At 45.4% G+C, this 20,025-nt stretch overlaps 1 protein-coding gene across 2 annotated transcripts; it reads right to left on the reverse strand.

Annotated features, from left to right (window-relative positions):
- Positions 1-3,293: 3,293 nt before the first annotated feature.
- Positions 3,294-19,621, reverse strand: LOC143288562 (uncharacterized). Of its 2 annotated transcripts, none has more exons than XM_076597168.1 (4): positions 19,488-19,621; positions 15,672-16,781; positions 12,239-12,356; positions 3,294-9,218 (listed from the first exon to the last, which is right to left on the reverse strand). In XM_076597168.1, exons 2-4 carry the CDS (start codon positions 15,921-15,923, stop codon positions 7,708-7,710), a joined length of 1,881 nt encoding a protein of 626 aa, XP_076453283.1. In that variant the 5' UTR covers positions 15,924-16,781; positions 19,488-19,621; the 3' UTR covers positions 3,294-7,707. The 2 variants fall into 2 exon arrangements, with proteins under 2 accessions (XP_076453283.1, XP_076453282.1); XM_076597167.1 differs by lacking the exon at positions 19,488-19,621 and adding an exon at positions 19,327-19,476.
- Between the last annotated feature and the right edge of the window lie 404 nt (positions 19,622-20,025).

Here is a 20,025-nt window from a genome sequence, read left to right on the forward strand (position 1 = left end):
ACACACACACACACACACACACACATACACATATGCACACACGTACTATCACACACACACACACACACACACACACACACATGCACACACGTACTATCACACACACACACACACACACATGCACACACGTACTATCACACACACACACACACACATGCACACACGTACTATCACACACACACACACACACATGCACACACGTACTATCACACACACACACACACACATGCACACACGTACTATCACACACACACACACACACACACACACACACACATACACATATGCACACACGTACTATCACACACACACACACACACACACACACACACACACACACACACACATGCACACACGTACTATCACACACACACACACATGCACACACGTACTATCACACACACACACACACATGCACACACGTACTATTACACACACACACACACACATGCACACACGTACTATCACACACACACACACACACACACACACACACACACACACACACACACACATATGCACACACGTACTATCACACACACACACACACACACACACACACACACACACACACACACACACACACACACGTACTATCACACACACACACACACACATGCACACACGTACTATCACACACACACACACACACATGCACACACGTACTATCACACACACACACACACACACACACACACACACACACACACATACATGCACACACGTACTATCACACACACACACACACACACACACACACACACACACACATGCACACACGTACTATCACACACACACACACACACACACATGCACACACGTACTATCACACACACACACACACACACACATGCACACACGTACTATCACACACACACACACACACACACACACACACACACGTACTATCACACACACACACACACACATGCACACACGTACTATCACACACACACACACACACACACACACACACACACACACATGCACACACGTACTATCACACACACACACACACACACACGTACTATCACACACACACACACACATACATGCACACACGTACTATCACACACACACACACACACACACACACACACACACACACACGCGCAAGCATACATGCGGATACACGTACAGGTAGTTTCTAAAGATTACCTAAAATTTCATTTTACACACGTGCTGTGTTATTCTTTTTATTGGTGCAAAACGGTATGAATCTGATAAATGTGTGTGAACGTGACATTTGGTGAAACTGAGGTCATGTATGTATATGTTTTACTATACGATTTTGCTGGTCGTGTTTTGTTGTTGTTTTTTGAAGGAGTGCGCGCGGGTGAGGAGGCGGGGGTGTTCAAGTGTATTATTTTTCTTCTTTTTTTCTTTTTTTTTTTTTTTTTTATCTCATCTTTGTGTGTGTGTGTGGAGTGATGGCCAGCCTAGAGGTAACACCACGTCCACAGGATAAGCGAGAAAAATACATAAACACACCAGAACTTTCTCCCCTTCCACCAGACCTTGAGCGGTAGTCTGGACTGACGCTGGTCATTAGGATGTGGTGAGATGACAAACGGAAATCCCGTGTGTACTTATGCACGTAAGATAATCCATTGAGACAAAGGGGTTGTTCCTGGCAAAATTCTTTCGCAAAATCCATATGACTGAAAACAAATACGCTTATGGGCAGAAGAAAAAACAAGAGAGGCAAGGCCTTCAAGACTCATTTGTGATACACTTTAAAAAAAAAAAATTTAATCCAAGCTTTTTATGTATTGAGTATAATTTCAAAATGTAATGTTTAAGATGACAAAGATCAGTTTAAAGCAAATTAAGTCCCCTAGCATTAATTACAGAGTAATTTCCCTTTTTTACTATCTGCACCAAAACGTTTGCAAAATAAATAAAACTTCCATGCTTAGCAAAAGAAGTTCCTGTTTGAACAAAAAATGATAATAATGACTGCTCTTGTTGTTGGGTCAGAATATCAGATCAAAGTGCCAAGTTTAGAGAATACAAAAAATATAAATATAACAGTAAATGCAGTTTGCATATAATTAGGCTTCATTTTTTTGGGTTTTTTTGTGCCCATCCCAGAGGTGGAATATTGTTTTAAACAAGATGACTGGAAAGAACTGAATTTTTCCTATTTTTATGCCTAATTTGGTGTCAACTGACAAAGTATTTGCAGAGAAAATGTCAATGTTAAAGTTTACCACACACACACACACACACACACACACACACAACCGAACACTGGGTTTAAACATACTCACTTTGTTTACACAAGTGAGTCAAAAAAGCTGTGCTGCACTAAAGCGACACATTCTGCCAATGGAGAGCAGCCGAATTTTACTCACAGAAATCTGTTGTGACAAAATTGTAACAGAGTACAATACTTCTTTTTTTTCAACATTTTCTTCTTTATCATATTGTGAAAGTTGTATGAAATTACCATGAGACAGTCAGGTCGGTGAGTGCTGGCGAGTTGGGTATGGGTGGTAGGGTGAACATTCATTCTTTGTGTTGTTTAACTCTTTCCATACGAACGGCGAAAGAGACGACGTTAACAGCGTTTCACCCCAATTACCACCATCAAAATTTTGCAAGCGGAAGGCTCTTATACTGAAGACGTGAATGTTGACAAAGAATACCACAATTCTCACGACGGAAGCTAAAGGTTGGGTCATTCAGACACCCACTGGACATCCGAGGGGTCTGTGTAAAGGAGAAGAGAGGACTGGCCGTACTGAGTGAGTTAAACTGTGTGTCATTGTTAGTATTTGTTCTCAATGTGTACACCTTAATACATGTGTGTGTGTGCGTGCCTGGGTATCTGTGGGATTGTGTGTAAGTGCACTTGTCTTAGACATACTGAGCATTGTTCTGTTTCACATCTTCTACATGGCATTGTAAACGCGTCGTGTTCTGTAGGTCAACACAACAATCATATTCTTTAATAATAATCATCATGTCAGCATGACAAAAGCGCATGAAAGGCACACAATTATGAGACACGTTTGGCTCCTGTGTGTGAACAAAGTGAGTCTATGTAATATAATGTTTCAGGTGTGTGTGTCGAACTTCTGCAAAATAATTTTATCTGAAAATACCTTGTCAACACCAATTTTGGCTTAAAAACAGAGAGAGAGAAATCTGTCGTGTAGTTCACACAATCTGATTTGACATTGTTGTTTTAAGTCCATCCGACTGCACAGGGACATACCAGGATTGCACACATTCCAGTTATGATGGCAATGCACTTCCAGAAAAAGCACAAGAAACAATCATTTTAATATTACATTTTTATTTCTTTTCACAAAACTTTGACAGCACTTTTTCTTACACATTGACAAAAAAAGCAGTCATTCTAACATTTTAGTTTAGCAGTTTGTCTTTTTCCTATTTTCAATCAATAAGAAAATTTTACACATAAGCCATAAAATTATAAGGGCTTTGCCTCCAGTCCCTTGTTTCTGTTAACTCTCTCCATACGAACGGCGAAAGAGACGACGTTAACAGCGTTTCACCCCAATTACCACCATCAAAATATTGCAAGTGGAAGGCTCTTATACTGAAGAGGTGAATGTTGACAAAGAATACCACAATTCTGACGACAGAAGCTAAAGGTTGGGTCATTCACACACCCACTGGACATCCGAGGGGTCTGTGTAGAGGAGAAGAGAGGACTGTCCGTACTGAGTGAGTTAAAATGTTACAATGAGATGATGACGATGCTGACTGGGAATTGTGTGGCAATGCTGCTCTCAACATTTCCTTTCATAATATATTCTAGCATCAACCAGGCTTTAGAAATCACACAGACACATGAAGCGTTGGTCAAGAAATTTGAGCACCACCACCACTCCCCAAAAAGACGCATTCGTGAAGTGGATGATGCTGGACAGTGTGATCTGTGTCTTCCCATTTGAACCCACAGCACGACGGGCGCTATAGCCGAGTGGTTAAAGCGTTGGACTTTCTATCTGAGGGTCCTGGGTTCGAATCACGGTGACGGCGCCTGGTGGGTAAAGGGTGGAGATTTTTACGATCTCCCAGGTCAACATATGTGCAGACATGCCAGTGCCTGAACCCCCTTCGTGTGTATACGCAAGCAGAAGATCAAATACGCACGTTAAAGATCCTGTAAACCATGTCAGCGTTCGGTGGGTTATGGAACAAGAACATACCCAGCATGCACATCCCCGAAAACGGAGTATGGCTGCCTACATGGCGGGATAAAAACGGTCATTCACTTAAAAGCCCACTCGAGTAAATACGAGTGAACATGGGAGTTGCAGCCCACGAACACAGAAGAAGAAGAAAAAGAAGAACCCACAGCACTCTCATCTGTTGGTACGAGCTGGTCCATGGCCACACAAAATCCCAACCTCTGATGGGGCGTGAACCCATGACCTCCCAGTCGAGTTGTAAGTCCTCAACGCTTTGATCACTTTGCCACAGCCGCTGGTTTGTCCAGGCGGTCCTTCACATCCAAAGACGGCACAATGTGTTCCATGGCTGAATTCATATCCAGTGTCTGGAACTCAGCGCAGGAAGGCGGGGGGTGCAATTCTTCTCTTTCCCAATTTCAGCCATCCCCTACCGAAGTCAGCTACCCGTTCATACCCGGGTGGGGTGAGGATCACAATCAAAGTGCCTTTCCCAAGGACAAAACACCAGATGCCAAAACACGGCCTCAAACCTTGGTCACTGGTGATCAGTGGATCAGAAGTCCCAGTTTCAGTTTCAGTAGCTCAAGGAGGCGTCACTGCGTTCGGACAAATCCATATACGCTACACCACATCTGCCAAGCAGATGCCTGACCAGCAGCGTAACCCAACGCGCTTAGTCAGGCTTTGAGTCCCAACTCTGATCCACTCTCAAACCATTCACACATGACAAAGACAATGCATCACCCGAAAGCAGAAACGTGTTCTTACATCGTCTGTCCATTCAAGGTCTGGTGTGTCTTGTCTTCACAAAATGAACTCAAGAGTTTCAGTCTACAGGAAAACAGATTTTTTTTTTTTTTTAATGATAGGAAAAAAAATACACTTGCAGAAAAAAAAAGCACAAAAAAACATGGGTGGCTCTACACAGTGCATTGTGCCGTTGCGCTCTCCCCAGGGAGAGAAGCCCAAATTTCACACAGAGAAAATCTGTTGTGACAAAAATGTAATACAATACAATATAGCCATGGGAATGTGGCTATAAGCAATAAACGTTAAACAATAAACAAGTCCAGTAACTCATGCTCAAACACATGCACAGGACTTCAAAAGCCACTGTTGTTTAAAATTTTACCTTCTGCTCAATTAGCGAAGGCACCGGGAAACCAAGTGAGTGCTCATGAACTCTCTGTGTCTATAGCTTTCACACCATGAACCCTCTATGTTTAGAAAAACCACACCATGAACCCTCTGTGCCTGGTGAATTCACACTATGAACCCTGCATCTATAGCATTCACGCTATGAACCCTGTTTGTAGTATTCATTCCATGAACCCTGCGTCTATAACATTCACACTTTGAGCCCTTTGTGTCTATAGATAGTATCCACAGTATAAATCATCTTCGTTTGTACCATGAACTGTGTCTCTCTTTTTCACCCTCTCTGTGGCTGGACAGAATTCATTCAAGTCACCACACCACCCATTACATTGTGTCCCGACGTATTTATCCATGAATTTGGCAAAACATTTAAAATATGTCATGACAAGATTTAGGTTTGGGCTTTCAGATATTGCAATTCATCATTTTCGATACACACAGCATAGTGATCATGATCTTATTTGTCCATTGTGCACAAATGCAGAAGAAAACGAATTACATTTCATGTTTTGTTGTCCAAAGTTATGTGAACTAAGGTATAATTTCATACCCCAGAAATATTACTCTCAGCCTTCTATGCTTAAACTAGTTTTGCTTATGACGTCACGTCGTGGAGAAGAAGTCAGACGGTTTGCAACTTATCTACACAAAGCATTCAAAATCCGGTCATTTAGTTGTTCCTGATTATCAGTCTAGTATTGTTTTGTTTATTGCTATCATATACCGTATGTCATAATGTTTTCGAAATAAGTTTACACACCACCCCTTCATAAGGGGCTAAGGCCTTTTTTGAATAAACCATCCGAAAGGAAATTTTCTATCTAAAATTACGTTTAAATAACATACTTACCGTGACCCAAATAAAAATTTTAAAAATGCAGACTCCGGCAGGGGTCTGACATTCCTCTTTTCCGGCAGCCATTATGACTCCTGTTCCTGTGCTCTTCACACGGCTAAGTTTTTTCGTATTTTCTGCCTGTCTGTCGATTCTCTGGCGTTCTTGTTTGTTGTCAAATTATGTCTCCAATCAGGTCACATAATTATGTAGCTCGATTGGGCAATCGTGCTAAAATTAAGGCGCGATCGCAATCGATTCGCTGACACTCTGGGCCCTCTACTCCTGGCCCTCTCAACAACGCCAACCCACCGCCTCCTCCACTAACTCCGCTCCCTCCGGTCGACTCCAGACCTCCGCCACCTCCTCTGATGACTTCTAGAGGTTTGTGGTCACACACTCAGGTCAGTGTTACCTTTAATGTCATTTTTATCGATCCACGAACGCACTCGACGCGATCCGTGTTTTCTCGGCCCTGCCAGTCGGCAGTGTGTACGAATCCGAATCAGACAGAATTCATTCCATGTTTCTTTCCTCAGCGTCTATAGCACTCATACCACACACCCTCTGTGTCAGTAGTGTCAGTAATTTACAGTGTGAGCCCTGTGTCTAGCGTAGCCTGTCTCTTTTGCATTCACATCCTCTGTGTCTATGGTATCCACACCGTGAAACCTCTTGTGTCTATAGTGTCCACACACTCTTCTGTGCGTAGTATGAACAACTCCTTGACTGCTGTGCCCGTTGAACTCAGGGTCACAGTGACATCACTGATGACATCCATAGAAGGGAAATGACTGTGGAATGCTGAAAAATCACACACTTGATTTAGAGAGGTAATATCTCCAGGCCATTTTCTCACTTTTTGACTGAGTGTTCTGGCTACTGACTTATGACTTGAAACACCACTTTTTGCTGCGTTTTTTGTTTGTTTTTTGTTGGGGAATTTTTTTGGTTAACATCATAAATAAGACCTATGGACACATATCGTTTTCTTTTCAATCGCCAAAGACGTGGAACAAGCTCCCTGATAACCTCCGCCATTCTGATTCCCTCGCATCTTTTAAATCTCGTCTCAAAACTCTCCTTTTCCCTCAGCAATAAGTTCAATTGTGGCAGGTCCACTTCCTTTGCGTTAGCTGTGCTTGACTATGTGTGTATACATATGTATGTGTATATAACTTCCTACATGTATATGAATGTGTATTGTGTGTGTGTGTGTGTGTGTGTGTGTGTGTGTGTGTGTTTATGTAAGTTTGTGCCTGCCTATGTGTGCATATGTGTTAGGATAGCTGTTAGATACACATGTATGTTAAAATGTATGTATGCAGTGTGTGTGTGTGTGTGTGTGTGTGTGTGTGTGTGTGTGTGCAGTCACATTTTGGTGTGTGTATGTAACATAGATATAATGTTTTATGTTAACAAAAGCGTTTTTGTAAGGCACCTAGAGCAGATTTCTGGATAGTGTGCTATATAAGTATCCATTATTATTATTATTATTATTAAACTTTCTGTCACACAACACACACACACACACAGAGTTCTTTAGTCAGTGAGCAGCATCTCCGCTGTCAAAGGCTGCGGGTTCTCGATCTTCATCTGCTTCAGGAAGTGAGACTCCTGGCTGCCCAGCGAGTGAAGCGTGACCAGCACATCCATCAGGACGCTGAAGTAGCGGTCGGCGTGCTGGAAGGAGTACTCCGACTCCAGGTAGTGCTTCAGCAGGATGACGTACTTGTCGCGGAAGCGGTTGATCCACTGCCGGTCATCCACGCCCCGCTCCCTGGGGTCGAACAGCACGATGCAGTGCAGCAACGAGTACAGGGTGATGTCGTTCTTGGCGATCAGTTTCAAACGGCGGCAGAAGTTCGTCACCTCGACCATAAACTCGTCAGGGGAGACGCCGGGTCTTGTTGGTGGCAAATGCTCCTCGGCCACCTCCCCTAGCATTGTCAGCCAAACGTTGCGCTCAACGACAAAGATGGCGGCGATGACGATGCCGTAGCTGTGCAGGGAGGAAGCCTTGAGTATGGAGATCTGGTCGGCCTGCTGGAGCCGCGCAAACTCTGGGACCTGCTTGGCGAAGCGCACGCACAGGTGGAGCACCTTGTCCAGCATGGTCATGTACTCCTGCAGGCTGACGCGGTGCTGCCTGGGCAGACGGCCCGCCGGAACCCCCGGCTGTCGCTCCGAGAGCTTCATCATGGTGTTCTGGTAGGCCATGGCCAGGTGGGTCAGCTCCAGCCGCTCCTCCTGGCTCAGCGACCAGTACTGCTGCATGTCCGAGGGCAGGTCCTCGTGCAGCACGTGCCGGAACACCCCACCACCCCCTCCACAGGTGGGGCACCCCGTTTCCCCTACCACCTTTTGAACCGCGCTTGCATGCCCTTGGCTAACAACAACAGACGTGGCCATGCTTTTTGTGGTGGTGGTGGTGGTGGTGGAGGTGGTGGAATCTCCTCCGAACATTCCTGAAGGGGACGCCTGGCAGAGCACAGCTGAAGCTGGTGGCGCAGACTCCAGCACCGTCACCTCCGGCTTGGGGCATGCCCAGTACTGCACGGCCACTGGGCAGTCCAGGTTGAACTGGGAGCTGGAAGGGCTGGAGCCGTCCAGAGTCTGCTGAAGAAAAGCGTCAATGAAGGACAGGGGGCAGGAGGGAGAGGCAGCAGCAGTGGCGGGGGTGGTGGTGGGGGGAAGCTGGGTGTCTGACGTCGCAGAGAACGATGATGGCGTCGACAGCCCTGAGGATGGAAACGCCTGTGTGGGCAGTTCCGGTGAACAGTGAGGATCTGAGAACACGTCGGGAGAAAAGGGATCCGAGGACCCCCGGGACCCGTAAGGTGCTGAGGACGAAACGGCCGCAGGTGACTGAGAAAGAAGGTCTGCTTCGGTGCCGGTGGACGACTGTGGCAATGGAGACTGCTGGTGGTGGTGGTGGTGGTGGTGGTGAGGGGGAGCGCCGTCAGAGGCTGTTTCAGCCATGTGTTGGTCTTGCTCTCGCTCTCGGCGCTTCTCTTGTCTCTTCTCCTTCCTCGCCTTCTTGGCCTCATCATCTGCACACAGACATCAACTTTTTGCTGTTGCTGTTTTTTTAAGATTTTTTTTTTTTTTGATTCACTCACCACATTGGAAAGACAGGCTGTGTAATAAACTCTTGTCAAACACACACACACACACACACATACACACACACACACACAATTATCCACATTGCACAACATTACACCACACTACACCAAATTATACTACACCACAACACACATCCATTACACAATACAACACCTCTACACAACACCAAACTGCACTAAACACTGCAACAAATTACTCGACACAACAATATGCCACACCAAATTAAACAACACAAAAACTACAATTTAAACTACTGGTACACTTGCCACACCAAATTACACAACATTATGCACCGCATCACACCAGTTACACTACACAACAACATACCAGTTACTACACCAAATTACACTCTGCAACACTACACCAAATTACACTACACTACATGCCACCAAACACCACAATACAACACTAAACCACACCTTCTTCTTCTCCTTCTTCTTCTTTTTCGTTCATGAACTGCAACTCCCATGTTCACTTGTATGTACACGAGTGTGGTTTTACGTGTATGACTGTTTTTACCCCGCCATGTAGGCAGCCATACTCCGCTTTCGGGGGTGTGCATGCTGGGTATGTTCTTGCTTCCATAACCCACCGAACGCTGACATGGATTACAGGATCTTTAACTTGCGTGTTTGATTTTCTGCTTGCGCATACACACGAAGGGGGTTCAGGCACTAGCAGGTCTGTGCATATGTTGACCTGGGAGATCAGAAAAAATCTCCACCCTTTACCCACCAGGCGCCGTCACCGAGATTCGAACCCGGGACCCTGAGATTGAGAGCCCAACGCTTTAACTACTTGGCTATTGCGCCCGTGACTAAACCACACCAAAATGCACTACTCCAAACTACATCTACACTACACGCCACCACATTACATTGCACTACATGACACTACACAACACTACCCCACACCAAAATGCACTACACTGCATTTAACTTCACTACACTGCACTTCATGCCACCACATTTGTAATTGTATTTGTATTTCTTTTTATCACAACAAGATTTCTCTGTGTGAAATTCAGGCTGCTCTCCCCAGGGACAGCGTGTCGCTACACTACAGTGCCACCCATTTTTTGGTGTTTTTTTTGCTGCGTGCAGTTTTATTTGTTTTTCCTATCGAAGTGGATTTTTCTACTGAATTTTGCCAGGAACAACCCTTTTGTTGCCATTGGTTCTTTTACGTGCGCTAAGTGCATGCTGCAAACAGGACCTCGGTTTATCGTCTCATCCGAATGACTAGCATCCAGACCACCACTCAAGGTCTAGTGGAGGGGGAGAAAAATCGGTGGCTGAGCCGTGATTTGAACCAGTGTGCTCAGATTCTCCCGCTTCCTAGGCAGACGCGTTACCTCTGGGCCATCACTCCACTGCACCACAATATACACTACACTACATGCCACTAGATTTCACTGCAGTACTGCACTTCACTTCACTACACTCCACTACACTACATTTAACTACACTACACTACACACCACCACATTACACTGCACCACATTATACACTACACTACATGCCACTAGATTTCACTGCAGTACTGCACTTCACTTCACTACACTACACTCCAATCCACTACACTACATTTAACTACACTACACTACACACTACACAGTCATTTGGATGAGACGATAAACCGAGGTCCCGTGTGCAGTATGCACTTAGCGCACATAAAAGAACCCACGGCAACAAAAGTGTTGTTCCTGGCAAAATTCTGTAGAAAAATCCACTTCGATAGGAAAAACAAATAAAACTGCACGCAGGAAAAAATACAAAAAAATGGGTGGCGCTGTAGTGTAGCAACGCACTCTCCCTGGGGAGAGCAGCCCGAATTTCACACAGAGAAATCTGTTGTGATAAAAAGAAATACAAATACAAATACAAAAATACACCACCACATTACACTGCACCACATTATACACTACACTACATGCCACTAGACTACACAGCGGTAATGCACCTCACTACACTACATTTATCTATACTACACGCCACCACATTACACTGCACCACATTATACACTACAGTACATGCCACAAGATTTCACTGCAGTACTGCACTTCACTACACTACACTTCACTACACTACATTTAACTACACTACACTACACGCCACCACATTACACTGCACCACATTATGCACTACACTACATGCCACTAGATTTCTCTGCAGTACTGCATTTCACTACACTACATTTATCTACACTGCACGCCACCACATTACACTGCACCACATTATACACTACACTACATGCCACTAGACTACACAGCAGTAATGCACTTCACTACACTACATTTATCTACACTGCACGCCACCACATTACAGTGCACCACATTATACACTACACAGCATGCCGCTAGATTTCACTGTAGTACTTCACTTCACTACACTACACTCCACTACATTTAACTACACTACACTACACGCCACCACATTACACTGCACCACATTATACACTACACTACATGCCACTAGATTTCACTGCAGTACCGCACTTCACTACACTACACTCCACTACACTACATTTAACTACACTACACTACATGCCACTAGACTACACAGCGGTAATGCACCTCACTACACTACATTTATCTACACTGCACACCACCACATTACACCGCACCACATTATACACTACACTACATGCCACTAGATTTCACTGCAGTACTGCACTTCACTACACTACACTACACTCCACTACACTACATTTAACTACACTACACTACATGCCACCACATTACACTGCACCACATTATACACTACACTACATGCCACTAGACTACACAGCGGTAATGCGCCTCACTACACTACATTTATCTACACTGCACGCCACCACATTACACCGCACCACATTATACACTGCACAGCATGCCGCTAAGACTACACCACAGTACTACACTTCACTACACTACGCCAGACAACACTACACTAGACACACTCACCTAGAATCATCTGAGGCTTCATGCCCACAGCCAGACACTTGTCCAGGCGGCAGGCGGGGCAATGCCTTCGTGTCTGCTTCACTATCACACACTGCTGACTGAAGGTGCAGCGTGGTTTCTGTGAGAAACAAAAAAATGTCATCCTGTGACACCTCCACCCCATGGTTGATATTTGTTAAAAAGATACTCGAAATTACAGGCCTTGATCACATTTGGAAAAATCAATTCACATTCAGCGTACATAGACTGAAATACGTCATGTATAAAAAAAATTAGAAAATGAATAGATCAAATACTGGAAAGATAAAAGAGAAAAAACATTAAAGCTAAAATTTTACAATACGATTGTAGCAGAGTACAAAATTGAAAGCTATCTTTTAAATATATCAGATACAAAACACAGACTAGCTTTAACGAAACTCAGAATAAGCGCGCATGACCTAAAGATTGAGAAAGGTAGATATTTAAATATTCCACAAGAAGACAGATTGTGCAACAAGTGTAACATCCTGGAAGACGAAATCCATCTTCTTGATCATTGTATTAAATATAAAACCTTAAGGCAACAATTTTTAAAGGGTATTCAAAATTCGAATAACACAGGACATATTCCTAGTCAGGTGATGCTAACAGATGATGAATATATACAAACAAGATTGGGAAAATTTGTTTATGAATGCTGCTGCAATTTACTGCATTAACTGATTGATTAATTGTGTGTTTTTCATTCGTTCATTCATTTACCACTGCACTTGTGTCTTATAAACCTTACGGTTTCATGACAATAAAATCTATTCTATTCTATTCTATCCCCCCCCCCCCGCCCCCCCCCCCCCCCCCCCCCACCTGACCTGTAGGGGCATGGTGTATAAAAATGAACAAAACTATGCATCACTTTAGTTATAAATAAACAGAAAACATTAGACAACAAAGCAATTCTTTTTTTGGTTGTTGTTGTTTTTGTTTTAGGTGATTTAACAAGCTGTTTTTAGATGATATAAAGATAACATTAAAAGACAACATATGTGCAGACCTGCTAGTGCCTGAACCCCCTTCGTGTGTATACACAAGCAGAAGATCAAATACGCACGTTGAAGATCCTGTAATCCATGTCAGCGTTTGGTGGGTTATGGAAACAAGAACATACGCAGCATGCACACCCCCGAAAGCAGAGTATGGCTGCCTACATGGCGGGTTAAAAACAATCTTGCACGTAAAAGCCCACTCGTGTATATACGAGTAAACATGGGAGTTGCAGCCCACGAACACAGTAGAAGAAGAAGAAAAAAGACAACTATGCAAATTTTTCATATGGTGATTTGACATGCAATATAATTAATTAACCCCACCCCATTCAACCCCACTCCACACCATAGCACTCTGCACCATAGCACCCTGCCCCACACTCACTCTACCCTGCCCCATCCCATACCAATCCACCCAACTCTAAGCCACACCCCCCCTCCTCGACCCACTCCACCCTGCCCCACCGAGAAAGAGGTCCTCCACCCCACACCCCATCCCTCCCACATCACCCACCCCCCTCCACCCTTCCCTACCCCACCCATCCCCAAACCACACCACCTCCACACCACCCTTCCCTACACCACCCACACCCCACCACACCACTCTTCCCTACCCCACCCAACCCCAAACAACACCCCCCCCCCCCCATTTCACCCTACCCACCACCCAACCTCAACCCCCCCATGCCCCCAACAATACCCCTACCCGACCCAACCCCACACCACACCACATCACCCTTCCCTAACCAACCCAACCCCACACACCACCCACACCACACCACACCACCCACACCACACCACCCTTCCCTAACCAACCCAACCCCACACACCGCCCACACCACCCACACCACACCACTCTTCCCTAACCAACCCAACCCCACACACCACACCACCCTTCCCTAACCAACCCAACCCCACACACCACACCACCCTTCCCTACCCCCCCCCAATCCCCCCCCCCTCCACTCCACCCTACCCACTTCACCCATCCTCAACCCCCTACACCCCAAACAACACCCTTCCCTACTCTACCCAACCCCACCCAACCCCACACCACACCACACCACACCACTCTTACCTACCCCACCCAACCCAAAACCACACCCCCCCCTCCCACACACACACTCCACCCTACCCACTTCACCCAACCTCAACCCCCCCACACCCCCAAGAACACCCTTCCCTACCCTACCCAACCCCACACCACACCACCTTTCCCTAACCAACCCTACCCCCCACACCACCCACACCAGACCACACCACACCACCCACACCACCTTTCCCTAACCAACCCAACCCCACACTACACCACACCACGCCACCTTTCCTTAACCAACCCAACCCCACACACCACCCACACCACACCACACCACCCACACCACACCACACCACCCTTCCCTAACCAACCCAACCCCACACACCGCCCACACCACACCACACCACCCACACCACACCACCCTTCCCTAACCAACCCAACCCCACACACCACACCACCCTTCCCTACCCCACCCAACCCCACACACCACACCACCCTTCCCTAACCAACCCAACCCCACACACCACACCACCCTTCCCTACCCCACCCAACCCCCCCCTCCCCCCACTCCACCCTACCCACTTCACCCATCCTCAACCCCCCCACACCCCAAACAACACCCTTCCCTACTCTACCCAACCCCACACCACACCACACCACCTTTCCCTAACCAACCCTACCCCACACACCACCCACACCACACCACACCACCCAACCCCACCCAACCCCACACCACATCACCCACACCACACCACATCACCCACACCACACCACCCTTCCCTACTCTACCCAACCCCACACCACACCACACCACCCTTCCCTACCCCACCCAACCCCACCCAACCCCACACCACACCACACCACCCTTCCCTACCCCACCCAACCCCACACCACATCACCCACACCACACCTCCCTTCCCTAACCAACCCAACCCCACACCACATCACCCACACCACACCTCCCTTCCCTAACCAACCCAACCCCACACCACACCACCCACACCACACCTCCCTTCCCTAACCAACCCAACCCAAAACCACACCAACGACCCAACCCCACCCTTCCCAACCCCACACCACCCAACACCACACCACACCACACCACACCACACCACACCACCCTTCCCTACCCCACCCAACCCCACACCACATCACCCACACCACACCACATCACCCACACCACACCTCCCTTCCCTAACCAACCCAACCCCACACCACACCACCCACACCACACCTCCCTTCCCTAACCAACCCAACCCAAAACCACACCAACGACCCAACCCCACCCTTCCCAACCCCACACCACCCAACACCACACCACACCACACCACACCACTTTGAAATTAATCAAATCAAAGTGAAAGTAACTCACCCGAGGCTTCAAAGCGTTCCTGCGGAAGAACGCCTTGCACGTCTCGCAGGTGAGGACCCCAAAGTTGTGGGCAAGGGCTATGTCCCCGCACACCGCACACGTCTTCCCCCCCGCGGCTGGGGGGCAGTCCTGGGAGTGAGAGTCCGCCGCCTGGGGGTTGTGGAGGTGGTGGTGGTGGTGGTGGAGGGGGGGACCAGAAAGTGCACTTCCCTCCTCCACCTCCCCCTCACTCCCCTTCCCCTTCTCCCTCATTGTACATCCAGGGTGGATGGAAGCAGAGGGAGGAGGTCAGGCTGGTGGTGGTGGTGGTGGAGAGGTGGTGGTAGTGGTTGGTGGTGGTGGTGATGATCTTTTGACGTGGCGGTGGTGATGGTGGTTTCAGTGGCGGTGGTGGTAGTGATGGTGTCTTCTGTGAGTTTGTTGGTGGAGTTTGTGGTGGTGTTTGTGTGTGTGTGTGTGTGTGTGTGTGTGTGTGTGTGTGCAGTAGAAGTAGTAGTAGTAACTGTCTTCAATTTTACATCTTTCCACTCTAAATGATATTATTGTCCATAGTAGTAGCAATAGTACTTAGTAGTCTTCAATTTAATTATATAACTGTGTCATATTAGTAGTAGTGGTCTTTAATGTCTTTCCACTTTATATTACAGTGCGTGTGTGTTGCAGTCGTAGAAGTTGTAATCTTCAATTTAATAACTTTGGTGTGTAATGGTGGTATTTGTAGAAGTGGTCTTCAATCTAACGTCTTTCCGCTTAAGGTTGTATTAGTGTGTGTATTGTAGCTGTGGTAGCCATCTTAAGTTTATTGATATTTGTGTGTAGTAGTAGCAGTTGTAGTCTCACTCTGATGCATGAAAAAAAAAATCACTTTCAGTGATAAAGATAGTGTGTGTGTGTGTGTGTGTGTGTGTGTGTGTGTGTGCTACTAATATAGTAGTAATAGTCTTCAGTTAAACATTTTTTTTCCACTCTAATCAAAATAAATGTCCATCTGTCTGTCTGTAGGAAGGTATGTGCAAGTGAGCGACAGGTTCAGATTCAGTTTTATGTAATTGGTGTGCTGTGTGAACAGGGCTGATGAAGGTGTTGACTGGCAGCTTCTTGCAACAGACACTGAAAAATAACAGAAAAGAACAAAAATTAACAACCTGTAAATTTTTTCTTTTTTCTTTTTTTTTCTTTTTTTTAAGTTCAAAACATGAGTAGAAAATAATCCACATCAGTCATTTTGGAATGGCTGGTTTCTATGAGAGGAAATTCAAAGAACAACACATGCTAGTGCTGTTTTGTTTTGCTCCTTGTGTGTGTGTGTGTCTGTGTAAGCAGATTAGTAGATTGGTATATATAGAGATATATATAGAGAGATAGATAGATATATAGATAGACAGATAGATATAGTGGAGTGATGGCCTAGAGGTAACGCGTCTGCGGAAGCAGGAGAGTCTGAGAGTGCTGGTTCGAATCACGGCTCAGCCGCCAATATTTTCTCCCCCTCCACAAGACCTTGAGTGGTGGTCTGGACGCTAGTCATTCGGATGAGACGATAAACCGAGGTCCCGTATGCAGCATGCATTTAGCGCACGTAAAAGAACCCACGACAACAAAAGGGTTGTTCCTGGCAAAATTCTGTAGAAAAATCCACTTTGACAAGAAAAACATTTTTAAAAAAACTGCACACAGGAAAAAATACCAAAAAATGGGTGGCGCTGTAGTGTAGCGACACACTCTCCTTGGGGAGAGCAGCCCGAATTTCACACAGAGAAATCTGTTGTGATAAAAAGAAATACAATACAATACAATACAATACAATGGATCAGGTCTGTACACTTTAACACCTTGAAACTAAAATAAGGGCTGGCAGAGAGGTAGAGAGGAGCTGTGCGCTCAGCGTATGCATTTTTATCTTTTCAAAAAGGTTGACTTCTTTTATATGTCTGTGTGTGTGTGTGTGTCCGCCTGCACATGAGTGTTTGCATGTGTGTGTGTGTGTGTGTTATGTTTATGTGGGCAGATGTGTGCACAAATATATATATATATATATATATATCCTAGCCCATATGTATCTTTATTGATGACACTGAAGCTGCTGACAGAACTGGAATGTGGTATTTCAGCATGTGGCAGATTGATGTGTGTTCAACTGTTGTGTGACTTCTACATGCTACACAAGTAACATTCCAAACATATTTCATTTTAATACAGTTCTACTTACACCTACAAAACTTAAAGAGACAATCAAATTTCAATGTTAAATGTTTTGGGGATTTTTTTTTTCTTTTTCTTTTTTGGGGGTGTGAGGTTGGGGGTGGGGTGGGGGGGTTATGCTCACATGCAAGTCAATGTAATAATCATGTGTTTGATTGTGTGTTTGTGTTTGTGTGTGTGTGTGTGTGTGTGTGTGTGTGTCAAGAGCAGTGGCCCAGAGGTTATGCACCTCATCAGGAAGCGAGTGTCCACAGGTTCAAATCCCCTTCACGTGTGGACTGGGATTTTTACCCCCACATCTCTCAGCTTCTTCTTGTGGCACCACAAGAACTAAACCTGGTGTGAATATGAGCTTTGAATTCATACATATATGATAGAGGTATATAGTGAGGTAAAAAGTCAAGGTCATTATTTTGCAGCATGGGAAAAAAATATTGATCGAGACCTTACCTTACATCCAATCTTAATCAAATTTGGTATTGTGACTGGTCATAGACACAGCATGTTTCAAACAGAACTTCAAAAGAGGACCAGATTAAAGGTCAAGGTCACAAACTGGTATTTTTATGAGTGTGATATTGATAGGAAACGTTTCTGTATACCCAAGAAAGATCTTCATCACAATATTCATCAAACTTGGGACAAAGATAGGTCAGGGTTATCTTTTCATGCTTGAACAAAATCCAAATAAATGGACAAGGTCAGAGGTCAATGTTCAAGGTCACAAGCATGATGTAATTTTGATTGAACAGGGCATGGTGGGTTTTAGCCAAAATCCAAATGCTAAGTTATAAACTCAGGAGGTCAGATAATACAATACTTCTTCTTCTTCATCCTGCAATGTCCATCAGCCGTTCGTCCGGCTATTATTGACATGTGGGGAGGTGCGCAGCGTGGAGAAGGAGAGAGAAGAAAGGGAGGGGAAATAATTTTGGCCCAAACGGTTAACTGCATGCGGAGCTGCACTCAGGCCTTCTGGCAACCTAAGTGAAGCTGCAAGCCCGCAAATCGTCGTGCCACCGGGGGAAAAAAAGAGGGGGGGTGGCGGGGGGGGCAGAGGGGTTCAGTGTTCACTGTGATCTGGACACCTTGGGGATGAAGGTGTCCAAGGAGGGGGACTGGACGGTCTCAGCAGGGAGGGCATTCCAGTCACGGATGGTTCGGGGTGAAAAAGGAGTAGCTTCTGTAATCTGTGCTGCATGTGATCCGCTGGTACAAGCATACCGTACATGTGTGTCCGATCTAAAGCAATGTAAACGCGGATATGTGTGTCTGTATCACACTTTTTATGTATCCTAACTATTGTACCTATTTATGGCCCCCTATTTCATAAACGACAAATTCGTTTACAATGCAAGCATGTAAGAATTCGTGGGAACGTGTGTAATCCGCCTTTCTAATCAAGTGTAAGCACACAAACAAAAAGTGGTATAGTGAATGAACACGAACTGACATTAATTTCGACGACTGTGCCGCCATGTTTTCTTGTTGCCTCTTCTTGATTACCACCGACACTGGCCCCAAAAATCTCCGACAGGAAATGCGTCACATCAACTTCTGGTATTATCGCTTCAACTGTGCACGGAAAGTTTGGCCCCATGAACAGGAACTTACCTCACTCAGCAGACAATCATTTCATAACATTCGATGAGACTTGTCCAGATATATTCTCAGAAAGAAAATAAAATTATATACATGCTCACAGATCACACTTCTCTGCCTCAGTTGCGGCGAATCGTGTGTGTGATTGCGTGTGTGGCTTTCTACAACGGTGCATTTTTCGGTACTTGTGCACTTATAATATGAGTATCGAGCGTCACACACGCACTGTACAATCATTTCGCTACATACGATAGGTCAAGAGACTTTCTTAAAAAGAGAAGGAAAGAATTATAATTTTGAAATATATATATATATATATATATATATATATATATATGCACTCACGTAAATAAAGTCTCACACTTCACTGGATCAGTCGGCATTTGATTGTGCTATCTACAACGGTACATTCATCAGTACTTGTGCACTTATATGTGTACAGAATGTCGCACAGTTGGACTTTCTTTTTCTTTCTTGTTTTTTTGTTTTTGTTTTGTTTTTTCCCCAAAAAAAGGTCAACAAGACTTGTGAGTATCGAAGTGCTGAGGAA

Source organism: Babylonia areolata, chromosome 12 (assembly GCF_041734735.1).
Source record: "Babylonia areolata isolate BAREFJ2019XMU chromosome 12, ASM4173473v1, whole genome shotgun sequence".
In the NCBI taxonomy this organism is placed as follows: domain Eukaryota; kingdom Metazoa; phylum Mollusca; class Gastropoda; order Neogastropoda; family Buccinidae; genus Babylonia; species Babylonia areolata.

Bases quoted from the DNA above. Each gene is read 5' to 3' on its own strand.
- LOC143288562 (XM_076597168.1), bottom strand. From the start codon at position 15,923: ATGAGGGAGAAGGGGAAGGGGAGTGAGGGGGAGGTGGAGGAGGGAAGT. The intron at 12,357-15,671 runs GTGAGTTACTTT...TGTTTCTCACAG, and splicing joins GGAACGCTTTGAAGCCTCGG to AAACCACGCTGCACCTTCAG. The intron at 9,219-12,238 runs GTGAGTGTGTCT...GTCTGTGTGCAG, and splicing joins GAAGCCTCAGATGATTCTAG to ATGATGAGGCCAAGAAGGCG.